The 24,930-nt window shown below is 53.7% G+C and overlaps 2 protein-coding genes and 1 long non-coding RNA gene across 3 annotated transcripts; 2 read left to right on the top strand and 1 right to left on the bottom strand.

Moving 5' to 3' along the window:
• Positions 1 to 2,109: 2,109 nt before the first annotated feature.
• LOC127681713 (uncharacterized) lies at positions 2,110 to 11,157 on the bottom strand. Its single transcript, XR_007977154.1, has 3 exons — positions 10,658 to 11,157; positions 4,911 to 5,005; positions 2,110 to 4,812 (listed from the first exon to the last, which is right to left on the bottom strand). It is a non-coding gene; the product is annotated as an uncharacterized LOC127681713 (long non-coding RNA).
• Positions 11,158 to 11,465: 308 nt separating this feature from the next.
• Phf13 (PHD finger protein 13) lies at positions 11,466 to 18,004 on the top strand. Its single transcript, XM_052178263.1, has 4 exons — positions 11,466 to 11,835; positions 13,542 to 13,643; positions 15,080 to 15,602; positions 15,840 to 18,004. Exons 1-4 carry the CDS (start codon positions 11,797 to 11,799, stop codon positions 16,064 to 16,066), a joined length of 891 nt encoding a protein of 296 aa, XP_052034223.1. The 5' UTR covers positions 11,466 to 11,796; the 3' UTR covers positions 16,067 to 18,004.
• A 611-nt stretch (positions 18,005 to 18,615) lies between these two features.
• Positions 18,616 to 24,856, top strand: Thap3 (THAP domain containing 3). Its single transcript, XM_052178264.1, has 4 exons — positions 18,616 to 18,738; positions 21,656 to 21,848; positions 23,341 to 23,442; positions 23,715 to 24,856. The coding sequence occupies exons 1-4, from the start codon at positions 18,665 to 18,667 to the stop codon at positions 24,000 to 24,002; spliced, it is 657 nt and encodes a 218-aa protein (XP_052034224.1). The 5' UTR covers positions 18,616 to 18,664; the 3' UTR covers positions 24,003 to 24,856.
• Positions 24,857 to 24,930: the final 74 nt, after the last annotated feature.

Here is a 24,930-nt window from a genome sequence, read left to right as displayed (position 1 = left end):
ACTGGAGATGGTATCAAGGGCCTCAGGCACACAGCAAGCACTTTATCAGCTGAGTTCAATTCCCTGTTCCCTCCATCCCAACATCAAAGGGTTAGTTGCACAGCATGTGTGAGCTCCATAATGCACCCTTAAAGGATTACTACGTAGTTATTGAGATGGGAAGACATGCATGTCTGCATGCTAGGTCTGTCAAGTCAGACCGCACACAGCAGGACCCATGGTAGGTCTGTCTAGTCAGATTGGGACCCAAATGTACAAATCACCTAGTGGGGAAAATGAGCCATCTCTGTTCTTTCTCGAGCTTGAACCCAGGGCCTGGCTCCTATTTTATTTAGCCCTATAGGCAGCCCTAGAAGTGTTTTAGTTTGAACTTTCTTGTGGTTTTACTTTGTGTTAGTTGTGTCTTCACCCCTGTGAGTTCGGCAGGAGTATCCCTGAGTCTGAGAGGTCAGGGGACAATAGCCTCAGGTGTGGACCCTTGCCTTGCCTTTGTGGCTGCTTGGATCTCACAGAGATCCACCTGCTTCTGCCTCCTGAGAGTTAGAATTAAAAAGCAGCCAAACCTGCTGGCTTGCCACCTCACCTAGGACAGTCTCTTTGTTAATTTTTCACCACAAAAATCCAGAGTAGGTGGACTTTAGACTTGCAAAAATTTGCCTTTCTCCACCTCCTATCCCCTGGGTAGCAAGGACTGTAATGTCTTCCATTAAATCAGCATTTATGTGGATTCTGGGACTTTTGCTTTGTTCTTTCAAGACAGGGTTTCTCTGGCTGTCCTGGAACTCACTCTGTAGGCCAAGCTGGCCTTGAACTCAGAGATCCACCTGCTTCTGCTTCCGGAGTGCTGGGATTAAAGGTGTGTGCTAGAAGTCACTGTACGGCCTAGGCTGGCTTAGCTTCCAAAGAGCTGGGATTTTAGACATGTGTCACCATGCCCATCCTGTGTCCTTTCTCTAAGATGTATGTAGCACTTTTGTTACAGAAAGAAAATGCTGGGGCTGGGGAGATGGCTCGGCAGTTAAGAGCACTGACTGCTCTTCCAAAGGTCGAGTTCAAATCCCAAAAACCACATGGTGGCTCACAACCATCAGTAATGAGACTGATGCCCTCTCATGGGGTGTCTGAAGACAGCTACTGTGTACTTACATATAATAAATAAAATAAATCTTAAAAAAAAATGCAGGCCAGTAAAACAAGGCCTGGGTAGGGGAAACAGCTCAGTAGCAGAGCTGCCTAGCATACATGAACCCCAGTTCAGTTCTTAGCACCACACAAATATAAGTCAAAAAGATTGATAATAAGGTTGACCAGGCCTTTACACCCCATACCTGGAAGGCAGATGAGGGTAGATCTCCGTGAGTTCCAGGTCAATCCGGTCTTCATGGCAAATTCCAGGGCATGTAAAATTACAGAGAAACACTGTCTCAAAAAAAAAAAATGAACTCGCTGGGCAGTGATGGTGCACACCTGTAATCCCAGCATTCTGGGAGGCAGAGGCAGGTGGATTTCTGAGTTCGAGGCCAGCCTGGTCTACAGAGTGAGTTCCAGGACAGCCAGGGCTACACAGAAAAACCCTGTCTCGAAAAAAACCAAAATCCAAAAAACAAAAACAAAAAAATTAACTCTACCCCAGCCACTAATTTCTCTGCCCACAAGCTTAGCTTCAGACTGGTGGCCTACAGATTCCTCTCGGTTCTTGAGCCATCTTTACCGAATAAGTTTAGCATCACCTGTCCCTCCCCTGGTCAAAGAAACTTCCCTTTATAGCAAATGGAGGGGGGGAGGGAAGAGCCACAACAGGACACAATGCAGAACACAGCCCCAGTGGCTACAGCTCCTACATCTACATATCTAAGGTCGGGGAACAGAGCATCCTGGAAGGGGCAGGAGGGTCTGAAGAGCCAGCAGACCAGGAACTCAGCTGTCAAGCTGCCTTCACTAGAAATGGAAACAATGGGGGGGACATTTCCTGGGGTCCCAGCCCTAGACAAAGGGACACAGGCAGCTGTCAGTGGCTTAGGATTAGTCCTTCCCAAGGATGGGTCCCCTAAGTGGTTGCGCAGTACAAACTGGTCAGCCCTAAAACCAAATGCACACAATCAACAAACACAGATTCAGCGGGCTTTATTTGTATATTTTTTGCATAACACATAAACTCACATATAGCAATAATAACGGAGGAAGATGAGACTATCAATTTGAGAGTTAGGGAGTTTGGATGGAGGACAGAAAAGGGGAGTGATGTAACTGTACTGTCATCAGCAACGTATAAAGATTAATTAAAATTTAAGTTCTTTACTTAAGCGTTGCTATTACACATACACAATTATCTAAACTGTACTGGGCTCTTTGTTTAAACTTTTCACCAGATGTATGCGTGTTCCGTGTTTGCCTTCCCGTCTTTCTGTGCTCCACATGCTCGCTCGCTGCCTGAGCTCAGAACAGGAGCAGCACACACCCAGAACCAGTTACCAGAGGGTGGTGAGTAGTGCAGGAGACAGAACCGGGGGTTTTTCTGTCCGGGCTGCCAGTGTTATCAGCTGCTGAGCGAACCAACTCTCCAGCCCCACACCCTGAGTTCAGAGGCCAGCTTGGGCTACATAGTGAGACCTTGGCAAAAGAACAAACATGGAACCCCTCTGATTTCCTTTTTCAGTTTGCAGTGCTAGGACCTGGTCTCTAGGCCTTACAGGTGGCTAGGGGAGCACCTGTCGCTGAATACCAACACTGCCCCTTTGCTTTTTTCCAGTAGGCAGTTACTAAATTGCTCAGGCTAGCCTAGAACTTGTATTCTTCCCTACTCGATCAAGTTGTTGGGATTATAGGCATTAGCTATTACTGCTAGCTCAAGCTAACATTTTTCTCAAGGTATTTAGGTGTTTTTATTTACTTATTTTTAAATATTTAAAAACTTTCTTATTATTTTGTGTGAGTTTCACCTTCATGTGTATCTGGGCCCCACAGGTGCTGGTCCCTGAGGAGATGGTGAACCTCCACATGGGAGCTGGGAATTGAACCTGGGTCCTTTGCAATGAGAACGAGTGCTCTTAACCACTGACCCACCTCTCCAGCCTCGGTCTGTTTTTTGATTTATTAACATTTTAGGGGCTGGAGGGATGACTCAGAAGCTAAGGGCACCTCTTGCTTTTGGCAGAGGACCCATATATGTGACAGTTCACAACTGTCTGTAAATCCAATCCAGAAGAGCAAATATCCTCTCCTGACCTCCAAGGATACCCAGGCAGGTGGGGGGGGGGGGGTTGCGCGCACAAACACACACACACACACACACACACACACACACAGGTGAAACTATCATACGAATGGAATAGTAAGTAAATGTAAATCTTTTTTAGCTCATCATGACGCCATCAACCTAACAGGCAGGCATGGGAGGCCAGGAATGTGGTGAGGCTAGAAAGGCCCAGACACAGCCCTCACAGCTGTGTGTGGAATTCTGAGCAGCCTACCAACCCAGGCATGCCTTCTCCCCAGGAGTCTCAAGGGCTCAGCACGGGAATGTGAGGCATTCACCTCACACAGTGTGACAAGGTCATCCACACACACAGTGCAGTGCGACTGAGTGTGAGGACATTGGCTGTACTAAGGTGACTGAGACCTCACCTCGTGGGCTATCCAGAACCCTGGGGTGGCCCAGGCTCCCCTTTGGAGACTGAGATGTTAAACTGCCAGATAAGTGGGAGTTTATAGATTTGAATTTCATGAAAATTCTAGTTCACCTCTGCTAAAGGAAAATGCAGCAGTGCTGGAGCTATGGAGTTCTGTGGGTAGAATGGCTGCTTAGCGTCAAGGGCCCTAGGATCAAACGCCAGTCCTGGGGGGGGGGGGTTATAAATATCCGCACAAGCTGCTGTTGCCTTCTTCCTCTTTATTTTAAGCAGGGTCTCACAATGCAGCCTTGGCTCGGCCTCTCAAATGCTGAAACTGGAGGCATGTGCTGCTAGGCCGAGCCTAAGGAACCTGGTTGGGATGATGTGAATTTAATGCCTGATATGCGATTTAACCAATGGTACTACTTAAATGAAAACAAAACAAAACAAAAAACAAAAGTTCTGGGCCTACAAGGTGGTCTCGGCATTATGTCTGTTCCTAAGCCTGGTGTCCCGAGTACTGTCCTTGGAACTCCCACTGTGGGCAGAGAGAACCAGCAGGATTGCCTCAGCTCCCCGCCCCTACCATGACACTTAAGCTCACTCATGTAAGTACAAAAAGTTAAATTAAAAAACCTATTTGCACAGGGTGTGGTAGCATAGGTCTGTAATTTCAGCATTCAGGAGTCCAACTCAAAGAGATTTTGAGTTTGAGGTCAGGTTTGGCTACACAGCAAAACTATTCAACACACACTCCGAACTCAGGGCAACCTGCTAGCCTGGGGATCCCTGGTTAAAAGAAAAATAAAGCACTTCATTTGGTGTTCACATTCTAATTTTAGATAGGCAAGCGCTAAGAGTTTTTCCTTGGAGGGGGTCTCACCACGCAGCCCCGGCTGCCCTAGAGCTCTGTGCAGACCGGGCTGGCTTCAGACTCAGAGATCTGCCTGCCTGCCTCCCTGAGTGCTGGCCTTAAAGGTGTGCACCGCCGCTACCACCGCCACCCCAGCTCTTCTGTTTGAAAACAGCTGCAGAGATTGCTCAGTGTATGAGCTCAGACTTCAGAACCTGGCGAGATCCCCAGCATGCACGGCTGCTCACAAACTTTTCTAAGCCCAGTTTCAGGAGATCTGATGTCTTCTTCTGGACTCCAGTGGCTCCAAGCACACATGTGGCTTACAGACAGATCCAGACACAGTATCTGCAAATACACATACAATAAAAACATTTTATGTGTTACGTGTGTGTGTGTGTGTGTGTGTGTGTGTGTGTGTGTGTGTGTGTAGATAAGCAATCTACCTGCATCTATGCCTGTAGGCCAGCAGAGGGCATCTGATCCCACTATAGATGGTGCTGATCCACCATGTGGTTGCTGGGGATTGATTTCAGGACCTCTGGAAGAACAGAAAATGCTCTTAACCTCTGAACCATCTCTCCAGCCCCAATAAAAATAATTTTTTTCGAGACAGGGTTTCTCTGTGTAGTCCTGGTTGTCCTGGAACTCACTCTGTAGACCAGGCTGGCCTCGAACTCAGAAATCTGCCTGCCTCTGCCTCCCGAGTGCTGGGATTACAGGCGTGTGCCACCATGCCCGGCCTAATAAAAATTTTTTTTAAAACTTTAATTTTATGTGTTTGTGTTTGTACACATTGGTGTGAGTTCCAGGAGGCCAGAAGAGAGGGCAGAGTAACAGGAGCTGCAGTTTCCTGAGCTGGGCACTGTGAGCTGAACTCTGGCTCTCACGAGCACAGCAACTGCCTAGCCAGCTCTCCAGTTTCGTGTGATCTTTGTAATCTCCCAGCATGAAGCTAACTTATGAAGCTGACTTGATTTCTTCGAGAGAGTGCTCACCCACTGGTGACTCAGTCTGCAAAGTGCTGATGAGTTAGTTACTCACGCATATGCTCATGCCGTACCCAGGTGCTACAGGCTGGAAACAGTGTGCTGCTAAGGAACACACGTGTACACACACACAGGTATGCATGCACACAGACATGCACAGAGACACAGATACACACACACAGACATAGGTATGTATGCACACAGACATGTACAGAGACACACACAGACACGCACACAGACACATAGGTACACAGATATGAATGCACACAGACATGCACAGACAGACATATATAGGCACACACAGAGACACAGACAGACAGAAACACACCCAGACACATAGGAACATAGGTATGCATGCACCCAGACATGCACACAGAGACACATACATGCACATAGAGACACACGGATAAGACACACACATGTACTCACACACACACACACACACACACACACACACAGGCACATAGTTATGCACTCACACAGACATGCACACACAGAGCCACACAGACATACACAGATAAGAGACACATATGCACTCACACAGACATGCACACAGACAGACAGACAGACAGACAGACACACTCACTCTCTCTCTCTCTCTCTCTCTCTCTCTCTCTCTCTCTCTCTCTCTCTCTCCCTCCCTCCCTCCCTCCCTCCCTCCCTCCCCTGAGCCAGGAAGACAGGAGGATTCCTGAGAACACTGGCTGGATCAAGGGCAGTGGCATCAGAGAACCGGCCTGGGAAAAGCAAGCCTCTGGTGAAATTCACACCCACATCCCAACTACACAGTGAAACCCGGAGGCAGACAGTGTTCCCCAAAGTGAAGGAGCCAGAGAGACTTAGGTAGGAGGGGCTATATTTGGAAACCCAATGAAAATAAACACATTCTCAAATGACTTACTAGGAAACCATGGTGTTCTTAGTATTTTTAACTTGTTGCCACCTGGGCTCACTTTGGGCTTCTCCCCTCCTCTCATGAGCAATCACAACTGTCTGAGAGTCAACATTCACCAAGCACACACTCCTCCCCCAACCCCAGGAGAAAATTAAAAAAAAAAAAGGTGACTCCCAAGGTCTGGACCCCATGGCTGACCTGTTACCGAGGGAGATCTAGGGTCACTCTCGGGCAGCTGGGAACAGGACAGTGCTCCTGAGAACAAGGCAGCATGGAAGAAGGTGGATCTCTTCACCCAGTGACCCTTCACCATAGCTGCAGGCTATGAGGCAGCTTAGGTTAAAACACTCCAGTAACTTTAGGGAGCAGTAAAGAGCAGAGCCCCGGCTGCACTGCAGAGGACCGCATGACTGACACCATCTCTGGGCACTGGATACATGGTCTAGATGGTCATGGAGGAAAAAAGAAAAAAACCCTACACATTTTAGAAGGCTTAAAAATACTCAGTTAAATGCATACACCAGTGCGGGGTCAGTACACTTGAAAGCAAATGGCCTAGGAGGCCCCGGGCTCGCTCCTCTGCAGGTGGACGTGCAAATGGCTGTGAGCGTGCACACGTTTGTAGATCCTGACTCGGGACTTGGGGACAGAACTGGAGTTCTGTAACAGCAGTCCTCAGTCTTGACTACCAACAGAGCCATCTTTCCAGCCCCTAGATGTTGGGGCTTTGAAAAAATTTAAGCAGTTTTGTCTCGAGTCCGTTAGGCAAGTACCCCAACATGGACCCATATCCCTAGCTAGAGACCAGGGTGTTTTTCTTCGATTTATTTTATGTATGTGAGTACACTCAGACACACACCAGAAGTCATTGGGTGCCATGTGGTTGCTGGGAACTGAACTCAGGTCCTCTACAAGAACAGTTTTAACCTCTGAGCCATCTCTCTAGCCCCTATTTATCCATTTTTTAAATTTGTTCTTTTGAGGCAGGGTTTCTCTACACAGTCCTGGCTATCCTGGAACTCTGTGTAGACCAGGCTGGCTTTGAACTCAGACCTCAATCTACCTCTGCCTCCAGAGTGTTGGGATTAAAGGTATGTACCACCTCATGACCTGGCTATCTGCTGACTTTTAGGCAGTCCAGCCTAAATCCAGAGATAATCAAGGGCTTTCAGCTACCAACTGGTTAGACACTAACTTCCTGTTTTTCATTTGGAGGGGGCCTGAGGCAATCTCAGTGCATGCATAGCCTCAACTGCCGCAGAACTCCGCACACAGCCCAGACTCAGGTCCCCTAACCTGGGGATTAGAGCCGTGAGCAACCTTATTGGCCTCAACTTATTTTTTAACTTTTAGATTTATGGGCAGGAGTATTTTGCTTGCATTTATATTCCTGCACCACGTTCATGTATGGTGTCCACGGAGGTTAAAAGGGCTCACAGGATCTGCTGCAACTGGAGTTACAGACGGTTGAGAGCCACTATGTGGGTGCCAAAAAAAAAATTTTTTTTTTTTTTTGGTTTTTTGGATTTGGTTTTTTTCGAGACAGGGTTTCTCTGTGTAGCCCTGGCTATCCTGGAACTCACTTTGTAGGCCAGGCTGGCCTCGAACTCAGAAATCCGCCTGCCTCTGCCTCCCAGAGTGCTGGGATTACAGGCGTGTGCCACCACTGCCCGGCTGGGTGCCAAAAATTAAACCCAGGTTCTCTGTAAAAGTGACAAGTGCTCTTAACAACAGAGCCATCTTTTTAGCCCCTTTTCAATTTTTTTTTCAAAGATTTATTTTATGTATATGAGTACACTGTAGCTGTCCTCAGACACCCCAGAAGAAGGCATTGGTTCCCATTACAGATGGTTGTGAGCCACCATGTAGTTGCTGGGATTTGAACTCAGGACCTCTGGAAGAGCACTTAGTGTTCTTAACCGCTGAGCCAGCCATCTCTCCAGCCCCCCTCCCTTTTCTATTTTTTACAAGATTTTATTTTATTTATTTATTTATTTTTTGGTTTTTTGAGTCAGGGTTTCTCTGTGTAGTCCTGGCTGTCCTGGAACTCACTCTGTAGACCAGGCTGGCCTTGAACTCAGAAATCCGCCTGCCTCTGCCTCCCAAGTGCTGGGATTACAGGCGTGCGCCACCACTGCCCGGCCAAGATTTTATTAATAAAGTCTCACAATGTGGCTCTAGCTGGCTTCACAGAGTTCCACTTACTTCTACGTAGAGACCGCTAGAGTTAAAGGTGCTTGCCACTTATTTTTATTAACTTATAAATTAACTTATAAGTTAATATTAACTTTATAATTAACTTATTTATTTTTCGAGACAGTGTCTGCCACCTCTGCCCTGAAACTGCTGTGATTAGATGCATGGGACAGAGTCCCACTGCTCATTTCTACTGTAAAATAAATGTTTCTGAGTGTGGGTTTACATGTATGGAAGCATCACTAGGTTCCCTAAAGCTGGAGTTACACTCAGTGTGGGTTGTGTGATGTGGGTGCTTGCCAGTGCTGAGCAGGGCCTTCAGTCAGCTTCTTGGTGTGAGATCGACTTGGCTGTTTACTGTGAATTGTTTAGCACAGGGAATAAAGATCAGGTGTGGTCACTTACTTCTTGGTTTCTATCTGCATCTTGAGCTGGGGTCTTGGGATATGCAGGCTGGCCTCAGGCTTCCCAGGGAACCAAGGTTGATTAGTACTCCAATTCTCTCTCCTCTTGGCCCAGGGTCACAGGTATGCCTTATCACGCTAGTATGGTGTGGCACTTTCTTTTTTGTATTTATATGTACAAGTGTTTTGCTGGGTGTGAGCTTTGCGACCTCAAGATCAGTTTCTAGGAACTGAGAAGTTATGGATGGTTGTAAGCTCCTACGTGGAAAACTGGTCTTCTGCAAGAACACAAAGTGCTCTTAACTACTGTCGGTCTACCTCCGAACTACTAAAGATAGCATAGCCTTTTCTTTTTTAAAAGTCTTATTTACTTATTATATGTAAGTACACTGTAGCTGTCTTCAGACACTCCAGAAGAGGGTGACAGAACTCATTACAGATGGTTGTGAGCCACCATGTGGTTGCTGGGATTTGAACTCAGGGCCTTCGGGAGAGCAGTCAGTGCTCTTAACCACTGAGCCATCTCTCCAGCCCCAAGATAGCATATCTTAACCCAAAGCCTTGGGCATAGCTCTGCAAGTGCAGTCATCTTGGCTACAATCCTAGACACCCCATCCCCACCCTTACTGAGAGGGTTTTCCTTTTTTTTTTTTTTTTTGCATTTGGTGTTTTTCGAGACAGGATTTCTCTGTGTAGCCCTGGCTGTCCTGGAACTCACTCTGTAGACCAGGTTGGCCTTGAACTCAGAAATCAGCCTGCCTCTACCTCCCAAAGTGCTGGGATTACAGGTGTGCGCCACCACCACCTGGTGAGAGGGTTTTCCTAAACTGTCAACCTTAGTCTCCCTGTAACCCAAAAGTTGGGGTTTAACTTTCAGCAGTCCTGCCTCAGCCTCCGGGGGCTGAACTTACAGACAGTATACCTGGCTCTGCAGTCCTTTTATACACAGGAAAACAAAACAACAACAACAATAACAACAACAAACCCAACCAACCAACAACAACAACAAAAAAATACCAAATCCAAGCCACTTCAGGTGGCTCTGACCATGGCCCCAGACTTAGCTTTGGCCACAGAAATCAGGTAGCATTGTAGTTCTGCATTTACATGCTTCCCATCTGTGTGTGACTTCCCGGTATCATCTGGACAGGGTTTCACTACTTCACGCGTTACGAATGAACTATGGCAGCCGCAGCAGCAAACTACCTTTATTGAGTTAATCATCCTGGTAGGTATTTTATGGTTTAGGGAACTGAGGCCGGCAGGATTTCTGAAATCAACCCAAGTTTTGTTCTTAAGATAGTGTCTAACGGACCCCAGGCTGGTGGTACCCAGTTAGGCAGCAACTCTCCTTCCCACTTCCTCCTTCCCCTTATTCACAAAAGGCCTGATTGGCCAGGTATTCACTGTGTAGACCAGGGTGGCTTCGAGACCCGCGGGCTCCAGTTTATAATAAAGTCGTGGGCCACCACGCCTGGCCACACCTATTGCTATCTTAATCACTGTCCACGTAGGAATTAGCTGAACCTGGGAACAGCGGTAGCCACTGGCAGATCTACTCCCAGGCTCAGATACACTCCCTATTCAGATGTGTCAGAATGTTTTCTCATCCGGATTTAAAATCTTGTCGTTCATTTGACAGTTTTTAAAGTCATCATATTTTTCCTCCTAAACGATTCCTAACGCTAAAATAAGAGTAGCAGCCTTACGGTTCCGGTCGATCTTCCACACCCACGGCAGAACACTGCCCACTCAACCATCCACAGCCCTCGCAGTCACCGCCGGCGCCACGCAGCTCACGCGTTTCGCAGCACCGGCCGCCTCGGATCCCAGGAAAAGCGAAACTCGGCGTTTCCCGTCGCTGCAGGACCGGGGACCGCGAGGAGAAAACAAAAAGCGAACCGAGGCCGGCGCGTGTGTGCCGGCGCGGCGCTGTCCCGGAGTTCCGTCCCATCTTCCGCCGAGCGCACCGCGTACCCACAAGTGACCCCGCCAGGCCCAACGCCGCGGTCTCCCGGTACCTCCAGCTAAACGCCCGGGGCTGCGAAAACAAGTGCGCTCCGCCCTCGCGGACGTCAGCGGCCCGCCCCCATCCTGCCCTAGCAGCCGGGACACCCCCGCCCCACAAAGGCCGAAGCTGAGGCCCCACAGGAGAAAGCAGAGCCCGGGCCACCGCCCTCCGAGACCCAGGCCGCTGCTCTACCCCGCCCCGCGTAGCCCGCGAGCTGCCGCCCCTCCCCCACCAGCTGGGAGGTGGGAGCCCCTGCACCTCCCCCGCTCAGAGGCTCCGGAGTCCTGTCAGCACCGCCTCCGCATTCGTCCGCTGCCGCAGAGCCTCTTGGGAGTTGGAGTTCTAATACAGTTTCCAAGCCGCCGCAGCGCAACGCCAGGGACTACCACTCCCGTAATGCAGCGCGCCGAGCGGGCCACACCCCCCACATGACGAAGTCCAGACAACCCGGACTACATTTCCCGACGACCCTCGCGGTGCTCCCGCCCTCCCTCCCGAGACACGAGCCGAACTGGGCGTCAGGTCGGGGAGCCGGTCGTGTTCCCGCTCGCTGTCGCCGCCGCCGCCCCCCACAGTGCCTCTCCCGCCTCTCCACAGCGTCGGTCGTGGGGGCTGCATCCTCCACTCAGTTCGCTGTGGAGACTCCGGTTCGGGATCAGCGAGGCTGCGACGCGACACACCGACACCCCCGTCACCTCCAGCCCCGGCGACCCCTCCCCGGCCGGGTCCGCCCTCGCTCTGCGCGGTGCCGGAGCCCCCTGGGCCTTGGGCGTCCCGTGAGCCCGCTCCCGCACTCCGGTCTCGGCACTCCCACAGCCACCGCCCCCCACCCGGAACATGGACTCCGACTCCTGCGCCGCCGCCTTCCACCCCGAGGTGAGTACGAGCTCCGCTTCGCCGCCCCCTCTCCGGCCTTCGCTGCACTCCGGGCCGAGCCGGACCCCGGGAAGCCGTCTCGAGCCCGGCCTCCCTCCCCCACGTTCGCCCGGCGCCCCCAGCTAGGGCCCGCGCCTCTGCTCCCCGCCGGTCCTCCCGGGCGCCGCGCCCACCCTCGGCCCCGAGGACACGGCCCCCCGCCGCCCAGCCTGGGGCTCGCGGGGGTCTCCTTCCCACTTCCCCGGTGCGGCCCGGCCCCCTCGGAACGGCTACGCGCGCGGTCCTGCCGCCCCCTCCACCGGCCAGGCCGCGCCCCGCCCCCACGGCGCCCGCGTCCGGGGGGTCTGTACTCGGGAGCCGGTCTCCCGCGCCCGCCCCTCCCCCTTCTTCCGGGGAGCGGCCCCCGCGCAGCGCCTCGGGGCCCCGGGGTCGCGGTGCGGGATGTGCGGCGGGGGCGGGGCGGGGCCCGAGGGTTCTACCGTGTCGCCGCTGCGGGCGGGAGGCGCTGGGGCCTGCGCGGCGCCGGGACACCCGCCCGGGTCCCGCGGGCGTCCCGCACCCCACGGGTGGGCCCCGCACCTTCCGGGGCCTGCGCGGGCGGGCAGGCGGGCGGCGCGCGCCATCTGCTCCGGGAGGGAGGGCGGGTCCCTGGCCGCCGCCGCGGCGCCGCCCCGCACTCCTGTCCGAGGCCCTGGTTCCCCCTCCCCCCCCGCGTTGTTCCCTCGGGCGAAATTAAAGTTTTTCCCGACTTGGGGCCCGGTCGGGCCGCCCGGTGGCCACCCGAGTGCCGGGAGCGCGCGGCCCGCTCTGCCGCCGGTCGCCTGCGGGGCTGGCCGAGGGGCGGGAGCGAGCGGCCTGCTGGAGCAAGTTGGGACCGCGTTTGAAAGTGCTGCGTTGCGCGCCGCTTTGCGGGAGGCTTTCGGAGGTCGACGGGCTGTCGGCCCTCACCCCCAAACTGGCGGAGCACCTGAGCACCGGTGGGGTTAGTGACAAGGTGCGGGGTGCCACCGCGGACAATGTTCCCGGAGCCGGGATGCTCCGCCTTCTGGGGAGAAAAACCCTTTTTGTGATGGGTGCGTGGTGGCCGGCCGTTGAGAATGGCCCCTGAGCCGGCCGATCCTGCTTAGGTCTCATGTCTTACGTGCGCACCTAAACCAGTGTCTCCCTTCTGACTCAGCCCTAGGAACAGTGCGGTGTCGGCATCCCGCCCCTACTTTGGGAGAGGATGTCCCCCGAGCTGCAGACGCTGGGCCCCCCCCCCCCTGCTTTGGCCTCGAGGGAGTCAGGTTTAGAGAGCAAGGAAAGATTAAGTAGCTGATCTTTGAAATCACTTTGAATGTGTTTGTTTAGAGCCACAGCTGTGGTTCATTTTCAGAGTGGGAAATCTGTAGCAAAATGTAGATGTTGGAGCTGCTGATAGGCCTGCAGGGACAAACAGATAAGGCGAATGCCAAGAGGTGGACCACAGACAGGCTTTTATCTCCCAGCCGGTTTCCAGTGTTCTTGGCACAGATTCTTAGAACTCCTCTTTCCACCTTAAGAAAACGGTTGTTTCTCGACCCCCCCCCCCCCCAGCTTACCTTATCTTGTTTCTAGACTAAGTCCTGCAGGGTTTTGTGACTTGGCAATAAAAGTTGCAGCTTGCTTTGTTTTGGTCAGTTCCTCTGCGGGAGTCTCCCTCACTGACTCTTTGTTCCCCTCTACAGGAGTACTCCCCCACTTGTAAGAGGCGCCGCACTGTGGAGGACTTCAACAAATTCTGCACCTTCGTCCTGGCCTATGCGGGCTATATCCCCTACCCGAAGGAGGTAATCATGACTGACGGTTTTGGAGGGACATGCCCCCTCCTCGGGTTCCTGCTGCAGGTGCCTCAGCAGCCGTGTCTGGAAGCAGTTGGTGTCAGCTTTGGACTGGCGTCTGGCAAGGAGTCATTTTTTGGGGTGCCTAGATCAGCCTAGGCAGGGACATTATTTTCAAAGTTTTAGTAGACTTGTCTAGAAACGATTTAACATCCTTTTTTCTTTTTTCGGTTTATTTAACAAACTTAATGTTTATTTCCAGTCACTCTTGTGATTCCCCCACTGAGAAGGATGAGGGAGATTTGTCTGAGGCCAGGCAACACAATGAAATCCAAGCCAGCATGGCCTAAGAATGAGACCCTTTCTCAAGAAAAGAGTAACTGCAGTGGCAAGCAGGCCCAGAGTACAGCGTGTGTGGAGACACCTTGCTTGGCTGCTTTTTTTAAGGGCCAGTGTTTGGCCAGACCCGAGGCTAAGCACAGTTCTTCCTCCTCTGCTTTGAAGAGGAGGACACCCCGGCCACAGAAGCATACACTTTGCTGCCTTAGGATTCAGGTCTTGTCTTGGTCTAGGGAATGCCAAATGGGCCTTGTAGGATTCTTACCCATGTCCCAAATTCGATGTCCATGGAAGCATTTTCCTTGCCAAGGACAGGGCAGAGGGAGGGGTGTGGGCTGCTGTGGGCCATGGCTCAGGCGGCTGGAGGCCTGTGCACATCGGGCACAGCTGCAGTCTGCTGTTGGGGATGATCTCTCGCGTGGGTTTGGCCTTACTTGCCATGCAGAGCATCCTCTGCCACGCAGAACACCGCGGCAAAGCACTGCGTGTACAAGGCCAGCACTTAGCTTGCTGTTTGGGGCACTAATTATCTACTTAGACTTAGATTTTTGTAATATTTTGGAACGTCTCCAGTTTTGTTTCTTTTTTTTTTCACCCCCCAGACAGGGTTTCTCTGTTCTGTAGACCAGGCACGCTGGCCTTGAACTCAAATCTGCCCGTCTTCCCTAAGAGGCATGTTCCATTTTGCCCAAATGTTTTTGCTTTGTTTTTGATTTTTAAAGAAGGTCAAAACTTTGGAATAGCTTAAATTTACTTGATCAAAAAGATCAAAAAGTTAGGAGAACAAGTGGTGGGAATTCTTACTGAAGGTAGAATAAACTCTGGAGGTGTCTGGTGGCTTTCTGTGGGATTTGGGAAGGTGGAGATGTAGGAGCCCTCTGCCCTGCATGCTCCTGGAGTGCGTGCTCTGCTGCTAGTCTGTCCAACTGTGCGCTAGTCTGAGCTGCCACGGTTAACCGAGAGCTTAGGCCTGGCTCCGGGGCTGCTGTCCCGCTGATGTGCTCATGAGGCTGGGCTGGGCGGGGGCTTGGTGCAGGAGGACTGATCTGGGGGTGCGCCTGGCCTTGGGCTGCCTAGGTTCCCAACCTCGCCTGTTGTTGTTTCAGGAGCTCCCCCTCCGGGGCAGCCCCAGTCCTGCCAACAGCACCGCCGGGACCATTGACAGTGACGGCTGGGACACCGGCTTCTCTGACATCGCGCCTTCAGTGCCTGACCGGTGCTTCAGCCACCTGCAGCCTTCCCTCTTGCAGAGAGCCAAGCCCAGTAACTTCCTGCTGGACAGGAAGAAGACAGACAAGCTGAAGAAGAAGAAGAAGAGGAAGCGCAGGGACAGCGACATGCCTGGGAAGGAGGGTCTCAGGGGGAGTCTGCTGAAACTGGAAGCCGCAGACCCGGCCGTGGAGACCCCCTCCAGCCCTGCCATGCAGGGTAGCCCCCAGGCATCTGCCGACCCCTGCTCAGGCTGGGACTCTGACACGCCCTCAAGTGGCTCTTGTGCCACTGTGTCACCTGATCAGGTCACAGAAATAAAGACTGAAGGCAAACGGACTATCGTCCGCCAGGGGAAGCAGGTGGTGTTCCGAGACGAGGACAGCACTGGCAATGACGAGGACATCATGGTCGACTCAGGTGAGGGCTTGGGTGGGTGGGGCAGAGGGCCTTAGGACCTGAAGGAGGACGTGGGGCATAGGTGCTCATTAAAGAGCTGGTAGCTCTGGAGACAGCCAGGTCACTGCAAGCCCCAGTGGGAAATGCCTTGGCCAGGAGTGATTGCTGGAGTGATGTGGTCACACTTAGCCACTGTGTCCCCAAGGGAGAAGGGCTCAGGAGGTCCCTGCCTCTCAACTGTTGGTTCCTTCCTTCCAGATGATGACTCCTGGGACCTTGTCACCTGCTTCTGCATGAAGCCCTTTGCTGGCCGCCCCATGATTGAGTGTAACGAGTGCCACACCTGGATTCACCTGTCTTGTGCGAAGATCCGCAAGTCCAACGTTCCGGAAGTGTTCGTCTGCCAAAAGTGCCGGGACTCCAAGTTCGATATCCGCCGTTCCAACCGGTCCCGAATGGGCTCCCGGAAGCTCTTCCTGGACTGATCTGGAGCTGTCGAGGAGCTAGGCAGGACTGGAAGGGCCTGGGCTCTGGCCTCCCTTAGTTAAGCACAGACCTCCCAGCTCTGGTGCGGGCAGACCCTGCCACTCAGGTGCCTAAGCAAAGGGCGAGCCGTCCAGATAGAACTGTGCAGAGCCAGGGAGCAGACAACACCGGCAGAGCTGCTGCTCTGCTGTGTTCTCTGCTAACAGTAAGGGCGCACAGGCATTGTTAGCCAGCTGCCGCCATTGGGAGCCGGTGCTAGCTGTCCGTCCGTCCTGTGTCCTCTGTGCTCGGGAGTGGAGGTGTTGTGTGTCCCTGGCTGTGTTATTCTCAGTGTCACTCTGTTATCACAAGTGTCTGTCCAGCAGCCGTCCAAGTTACCCGCCCCTTTGTGCTCTCACTTCCCTGCCTCAGTTGTACTTACTGAGCCAGGGAGCTGTTTTCTGAGAGGTCTTGTCCCCAAGAGGAGCCCTGGGTGGGGGGTGAGCAGTGGTTCTTTGGTTTTCACTGTTTAAAGGGACAGTATGTAGCCACTTTTCCACAGAGCGGGGGTTGGGGTGCAGGTGTTCTGTGTTCATAACTCAGTTTCTTGTTTTGCACGATGTAAAAAAATTTTTTTTTCCGCAAGATACAGCCCAAAGTATCTGTCCTCCTGGGTGCCCCATCTCTGCTGGCGGTGGTGCTGCCCCAGGGTGCCCAGCTCCTGGGCTGTAGGAGCACGTGGCTGCCTCTTCGCTGCTCCATTGGCGGTCCACCGAAGCCGCTGTCCTTGGGACCTGTGTGCTCTTTTTCAGATAATGGGTGAAAAGAATCAGGGCATTGTGCCTTCCCTCCAAGCTGACCTGCTGGGTTTCTGGGGCGAAGCAAGGGCTTACTTTAGTGCTGTGACATCAGCTTGCAGAGTTTCAAAGGTGTGAACCAGAGCCCTGCTTGGGTGCAGGCTGCCTCAGCTCCTGGACACTGGTGGTCCTGGGGCTCGGGAGGGCGTGGGCTCTCAGTCTATCGTTTCCAGTGCTTGTTCCTCAGCAGTGTTTGATGTCCATTTATCACAGGTGTTCTTTGTTAGGCACGAGACAGCAGAGTGGCCAAGTTGTCGCCTTCCCCTTCCTGGAGCACTTTCACAGGGTCACCAGGCATTCCCCACATTATCTTAAGCACCAAAGGAGCGCAGACTGGAGACTAATTGGCTAATCAGAGCCCTTTTTTTCTTCGCATCCTTCCCACTTACCCAGTTTCTTTTTTTTTTTTTCTTTTTCTTTCTTCCTCCTGTTGTTCATATTAAAGTACAGAGAAGTTCTGAAGTATGGCTGAGCTCTATGCTTGTACAGACCTCACGGGAGAGCTCTGCTCCAGAAAAGGAGCTGTGACAGTCTTGTCCCTAGGCAATTGTGTGGCTCTGACTGGGGCAAATACCCAGGACAAGTTAGAGGAGTTTGCCAAAGACCTGCCCCATGACAGTTCTTGTCCAGTGTCTTCACCCTGAGAATAACCAAAGTTGCAGTAGTTTTTTTTAAGTGCATTTAAGAATATGTGTGGTTTTGTTGTGGAGCGGTGGAGCTGGCCATTCTTCCATGTGCTCGGAGATTCGATGCCTCTGGAATACATCCGACATCTCAGTTTCTGTTTGCTTGCTTTGTTTTTACCGGGTCCTTCCCTGTGGGTGGTGTAGAAGTTGGACGCCTTGCTTTGGGGGTAGGTTGAGCTGGGCAGCTGCAATCAGCTTGTTTATGCAAACTGGGCGTGACCCTCTGGGGGCTCCTGGTTGATGGCTGGTGATGGGAGGGAAAGGGGTCATCCCCAAGTAGACCCTTCCTGTTGGCTTTGGCCAGGCCAGACACAACATCGTTTACATGTTCTGTGTAATTATAAAGTTTATGTGTATAAAGCAAGCTGTTTCTGTGAAACTGTATATTTTGTAAATAAAGATATTGCTACTTTGAGGTCCGTGTGTCCTTAGGAGCCCCGTGCTGAAGAAGGTACCACTCACCTGCCGGGTGGTAGGCCTGGCAGAGCTGAGCTGATGGCATTTAGCACAATGAAAAGGGACCGCGACCCCTGGTCCACTGATGCAGTTACCGCTTAGATCCAGTTCCCGTCACACTTGCCTATTCGGGTGTGCCCGCCACCCCTACCCACTGCCCCGCACTTGTCGGGGCCTTCAAAGCCACAGCCTTTGGGCCCTTTGAAGTCCGGACTGGCAGGCAACACAGGCCTTTGATCCCAGCGCTTGGCCAGCAGAGGCAGGTGAGTCCAGTGCTAGGCATCTTCTGTCTGTAGGGGTGGACTGGTTACAGTGGTATCCACATCTTGTCTGGGAGGCTGAGATGAAGTGAGTTCAAGGCCCAGCAGGCTCTGTACCTGCCTCGGATACCACAAACCCAGCCCGGATCCCCATCAGTCCTGGAAGTTGTAAACTGTTAGCTTTTTCTTAGTCCAGGTTTCCAAGGTTGTTACTTGGGCACGAGTTGTAGGTGGTTTCGGTTCTCGGCCCTAACTTGCGGGAGCAGAGCAAGCCCGGCGCCTGCAGACCCCGCCCTAGGCTCCGCCCCCAAGGCCGCGGAGCCGCCATCTTTCTTAGGGGCAGTGGGCCGGTCTCCGAGATGCCGAAGTCGTGCGCGGCCCGGCAATGCTGCAACCGCTACAGCAGCCGCAGGAAGCAGCTCACCTTCCACCGGTGAGGGATGGGAAGCCGGGACCCGGCCCTACGGAACGCTCGCGGGCCTCAGTGCAGCGGGCGGGAGCTCCGGGAGGCCCAGGCCAGGGTTTGCGGGCGAGGGGGACCGGGATTGCCGAGAGGGCCGGGCCGGGTCGGGCCGGGCGTCCGTGGTGCTCCCGCGCACGGCCTCACAGCCTGAGCCCCGCAGCCCCCTCCTCTCCTGGAAGCAGTGGGTGCTCAGTGCGGAGCAGAGGAGCGGGAGTGGCGTCTGGCCGTGTCCCTGCTCTGACCCCTTGCGCCTGCGTCACCTCGCGGGGCCTGGAGGAAAGAGTGCTCCCAGGATGATCCGGCTTCATGGCACGGATTTCGGTTGTGGGAAGGTGGCGGATCCCCGGTCCTGCAGCCCGGGACCGCTTCTCCCCAGCAAGCCCTTTCCAGGGAAGCACCCTTCAGCTGCTCCGGCTTCGAGCCGCGTCTGTGCCTTCAGGGCTCAGTTCCCCGCACCCCGTACCCTGCGCGCTCGCCCTCCCCGCCCCCTGAACACTTTTAAGAGCGGCAACCACGGAGAAATACACATATCGGTTGGCAGCCCACAGACGACTGCTGGCCCCCGTTTACACTCCCTTCTCCCACAGGGGCACAACCTGCATGCAGCCTGGGTTGCTGTGGCCAGGCTCGAACCTTAAGAAATGGAATCTCTGTACTTCTCTTCTTTCGAGGCCCCACAAGAGTCATCCTTGCCCCTCAAGCACTATTGAGTTCTTTCCTGCATAGTATTCCATTCCATAGTACCAGAATGTTGTGCATGCAAGGGCCTCTGGGTGGCTGCCTGGTAGTTTTCAGGTATTAAGTATCTCCCGGTCTTGTGGCTGTATACTCAGGGATACACTCACCTCTGTTCACTCTGAAATTTTGTTTTTAAGTTAAATGTATTTGGTGTCTCCCATGGCATGGTCAGAGGACACTGTTTCTTTCCTGTTTGTGGGGCCACAGGGATTTTGCCAGGCGCCTATCTAATTTAATAGCCACCCCCTCCCTTCTTTTGAGACCAGGCCCTTTTCTGTAGTTCTGACTCAAATCAGAGTGAATATGTAGCCAAACCTGGCTTTGAACATTCAAAAATACCCCACTCTCATCCTTTCTGGGAGACTTTTATATTTTACTTTGGTACTGGGGGTGGAGCTCAGATCTTCAGGCGTAGACAGGTACTGTACACACCTCCACATCTTTAATTTTTTTGTTTGTTTTGTTTTTCAAGAAGGGGTTTCTCTGTGTAGCCCTGGCTGTCCTGGAACTCACTCTGTGGACCAGGCTGACCTTGAACTCAGAAATCCGCCTGCCTCTGCCTCCCAAGTGCTGGGATTAAAGGCGGTCGCCACCACCTGTTTATGACACAGTCATTACACGTCCAGTTGTGATCTGTGTGACTCCCACGCTTTGACATCTGACTCCTGACTGGTCATCCATGCTTCAGGCCAGTGTTGCTTCTTATTCCTGAGGGCCGGTCTCGTGCAGCCCAGGCTGTGCAATGTGTAGCCCAGGCTGGCTTTGCACTGGACCCTTCCAGGTAACGACCATGACGCCCCACCCAGGTCTTGCTTGTATGTTTCTGTCATCAGGCTTTGACTGGGCAGGTCTCTCCCCCAGCGTGACTCCCCGGGCCCATCCTGACCTTTGCCCCAGGTCTCTCTGGTCAGGCTCCATCCCAGAGTCCTCCCCTCTTCCTACACCCAGTGCTGGCTTGCTCAGGGTGGGGCCTGTCTCTCAGAGCTTCAGTGCTGACATCTCCCAGGCTGGCAGGCTCTGCACCCGCCACTCTGAGCTCTGCCAGGCTGAAGGACGCCTTGGACTCGACACCTAAGGCATCAAACTTCTCTTCACCCGGACCTGGCCCTCCGAGGGCCCTCCTCGGGAACGGGAAAAACGGAGTCCATTCCTTTCTCCTTTTTCCTCATCATCCTCAGGCAAACCTTGATACTTGGCTTTTGATTTTCCTTTCTTCCCTTCTTCCTTCTCTCTCTCTCTCCCTCTCCCTCTCCCTTCTCATCCTCTTTTGACAAGTTCCTCTCTCCAGCCTCTACTGTCCTGGAGCCCCCTCAGTAGACCAGGCTGGCCTCGAACTCAAAGATCTGCCTGCCTCTACCTCCCAAGTGCTGGGATTAAAGGTGTGCGCCGCCACCGCCTGGCCTGTTTTTGTTTTCGACACAGGTTCTCATTTTGTAACACAGGCTGTCCTTGAACTCACTTTAGTCCTGTCAGCCTTCCAGTGCTGGATTGCAGACTCACTGCAGTCAGTCTAACTAACTCACCAGTTAGTCATTCACTAACCCAGCATCCTCTCAGTGTCCTGCTCTGTACTCAGTGCTTTCCCCAGCTCGGCTCTCTTCTCCTCAACCAGAACCGACAGGAATGGCCCTGCTACCTAAATAAAGCCCCTTGTGTGTGTGTCATGTGGTCCTTCTTCCTCCAGGTGCCCCAGCCGGACTCATTGTCCCCTGCCCCCACCCATCCTTTGTGAAGGCCCCGGGGCTTATCTTCTCTCTGCTGCAGGGTCTGTTCAAACGGCTTCTCGCCCTGATTACCTACCACAGGGCTTCTTTCTGTTGTTTTCACCTGTTCCTGCCCTTGCAACCCAACCACCTCAGCGAGGCTTGCTCCTGTTGAGGTGCGGACTCCTGAAGGGCAGGACTTGGTCCTCCCCACTGCCGTCTTCTGGCAGGGAACTGGAGACTGGCATGTGGCGAGCTCTTGGAGGACCAGAGGTGGCTCCTGGAGTGTGCTTTGGAAGCGGGGCTTCTTGGGTTCTTTGCCCATGTTCGTGGTCGTGGGATGAGTCATAGGAATGTCGATAGAAGCCGGGGCGAGGGTCTCTGGATGACTAACTGTGTGGATTACTGAGTTTCCAAAGCTGTGCCATTGGATGCTGTGCCCACAGGTTCCCGTTCAGCCGCCGGGAGCTGCTGAGGAAGTGGGTGGTCAACATGGGCAGGGCTGGCTTCGAGCCCAAGCAGCACACGGTCATCTGCTCCGAACACTTCCGGCCCGAGTGCTTCAGCGCCTTCGGCAACCGCAAGAACCTCAGGCACAACGCTGTGCCCACACTGTTCGCTTTTCAGAGCTCCACGCAGGTAGGTGCGGTCGCTGTGCGCATCGAGTGGGGTTGGGTAGGGCCTAGAAAGGAGTCGCAGTTGGACGGAGATGTAGCTCGGGTTGGTAGGGTGCTGGGCTAGCCGTGTAAGAGGCAGCTGGGAGACAGAGGCGGGTGGGTTACTGAGTTTGAGGCCAGCCTGGTTTACAAGGTGAGATCCAGAGCAGTCAGGACCACACAGGCAAATCCTGTTTTGAAAAACTAGAAAGAAAAAAAAAAGAGAGGAAAAAAAACCAGGATAAGACCCTACTAGAAAGAAAAAGTAATTCCCTTTAAAGTCTATCATGTGTGCTGAAGACTGGGTTGTAGTTTTTTTGGCACAGGTGTTTGTCTAACATGCACATAATCCTGGGTTTGATCCCTAACACTACAGAAATGTGGGCTGTGGGCTTGGCTGGGCACAATCCTGGCAGGTGGAGGTGGGAAGATCAAATATTCAACCATGGGGTGGGTCTGAGGCTAGTCTGAGGTCCATGAGACCCTGTCTCAGAACAAGAAAGCCAGGTGTGATGGTGCATGCCTGTAATCTCAGCTCTTAGGAGGTAGAGGCAGGAGGATTGCCACAGATTCCAGCCGGTAGCACATGGTGTGTCCCAGGCCACGTCTGTAGATATACTGCAGCATGACAGCTTGTAGTGTGGTGCCGGAAGAACAGGCAGGCAGAGGGGCTGAAAGAGGTCTGAGCATGCTCAGATGCCCGCTTTAACCTCAGTCCTCAGTGCTCCCACTTTGAATTGGGTGAGAAGCTGCCGGTGGCCACCATGGTGACTGCCAGTAAGTGGCAGGGACTTTGGATCTGCTTCGGACCTTTCCATCGCATGGCGCTGGTGGGCAAACGTCCACTGAGAGTGGTTGGTTACCAGGCTTCTGGGGGCTGCAGGGGCTTCGGGTCCTTGGCACTGTAGGGACCTGTCTGGGTGCCACTGCCCCAGCATTTGGGAACATGTCTAGTGAAAGCGAGAGCCAAGCTGGATTCAGCTGTTGTTAGGTGTGGCCCCCACCCCCACCCGCTTTAGGCTGAGCAAGGAGACTTGGGTCCCACTGTGTCCGGTGTCTTGAACAGGTATGGGAGAGAGGAGATGGCGCCTCAGAGGTGAGTGCGCCGGGGCTCTCCACACATCCCAGAGTGCTGCCTGGGCTTCCTGCTCAGGCAGTGTCACAAGCTTGAGTCTGGTGAAAGGTGAGGATGCTCCCTGAAGACAGCAGGGTTGTGAGGTCAGGGTGCTTTCCTCAGGAAAGCCCTGACCTCGGGCTTCCTCCTCCTCCTGCCTTGAAGGCTCAGTGAATTGCAGGGTGGAGACCTGGACTGGGTGGGAGGGAGAAAGGGAGGGGGAGGGAGAGGTGGGCTCTGGACTGCAGAGGCCCAGGGCAGGCCAGAGCCGCTGTGCAGGGATTACTCAGGGATGGACAGTGGCAGCTGTTGGATCCGGTGTCCCCAGCTCAGCCAGCCTGACTCCGCCTGCTGTTCCCAGGTCTGCCCTGAGGTGGGGGCTGGTGGGGACACCTCAGGGAGGAACATGGACGTGACACTGGAAGAGCTTCAGCCTCCAAACGCGGAAGGCCCCGTGCAACAGGTAAGACCCTGGGACCAGGTGGCCTCAGAGGGACGTAGTTTGCTGCAAACAAAATGAAGAAACGCAGTGCTCCAGAGGACCGACCGGTCACAACAGGAGCACTGGGATAGGTGGCTGAGCTCCGGAGCGGCTCAGTGAGACCACGACAGCCCATCAGGATTTCAGAAGGGCAGTGGGCTGAGGCTAGACCCCAAGGGTAAAGGGCAGTTGTGGCCCCAGCTCCTGCCGTCCCACAAGGCTCTTCCTCAGCACTCACTGAACTCTGTCCTCAGGTTTTACCACATCGAGAAGCAGTGGAGGCCGTGGAGGCCGCCGGCCTGCCCGCCAGCCCTCTGGGGTTGGAGAGGCCCCTCCCCAGACAGCCGTCTGATCACAGCTATGCACTTTTGGACTTGGATACTCTCAAAAAAAAACTCTTCCTCACACTGAAGGAAAACAAGAGGCTTCGGAAGCGCCTGAGAGCCCAGAGGCTGCTGTTGCGGAGGACGTGTGGCCGCCTGAGAGCCTACAGAGGGGGGCCGCGGGGACTGCGGGCCAGATGGCCGGCACAGGGGAGCTGAGCCTGAGGCACTCTGGGGTGTGGCGACACCCCAGCAGGAGGTGGTGTTCAGCCCTGCTGTGGACACTCCCGCTGCGCTGCTGATGCTGCGCAGGTGCCTTGAGACAACAGGCGGTTGTGGGGTGGGGGCTGAGTACTGGGGAGGGAGAGGCACAGTCCCAGGTCTCCTGGGTTGAGGCTGTCAGCTCTGGGGCTGTCACAACCCTGTCAGAGATACTCCTGGAGGGAGAGATGGTCATTCTTACAGCCTGTGGGGTCCTTACTGTCTCCCCATAGGAGCCATTCTGAAGGCAGGCAGGGCGGGGGGGTGGGGGGGGCCTGTGCATCTGAGTGACTCCTCTCTGCCTGGCTTGTGTGAATGTGGAATAAACCCTCTGAAGATTCCATGCAGGCTGCCACTTGGCTGTGCTTAGAACTCTCCCCCTCATAAAGGACAGCCCGGTGGTGTGACTACCCTGACTACAGAACTGACTTGAGGGAACAAAGGCGGGGTGAGGTGGGCACCACGCAGGCGGCTCTGGCCGAGCACTTGCTTTTGCAGAGGAGCAGGCTGGGTTCAGTTCCCAGCACTTCCATGATGGCCCGCATCCGTCCATAGCTCGAGGAGATTCGATGCCTCCCTTGGACCTCTGGGGGGCCCCATGGAAACACACAGAGTACCAGAAAAATGTCTGTGACTAGAGGCACACCTGCAACCCAGGCACGCAGGAGGCCACAGCAGGAGGATCACGAGTTTGGGGCCAGAATAAACCACATAGACTGATTCAAATGAATGCAAACAGGAAATCTTAAGTCTAGTTTCCTCACCGTGAGGCTGGGTCTCAGGTAGACATTTAGCACTGCTTCAGGTTGCATCCGACTGTCTAAGCTAACACAGGGATGGGAAAGACACCGGGAGGGGGTGTGGCGGCTGACTGTCCCTTAACGCG

This window comes from Apodemus sylvaticus, chromosome 3, assembly GCF_947179515.1.
Source record: "Apodemus sylvaticus chromosome 3, mApoSyl1.1, whole genome shotgun sequence".
In the NCBI taxonomy this organism is placed as follows: domain Eukaryota; kingdom Metazoa; phylum Chordata; class Mammalia; order Rodentia; family Muridae; genus Apodemus; species Apodemus sylvaticus.
Note: the sequence above shows the minus strand (reverse complement) of the source record. Positions and strands in the feature narration are given on the sequence as shown.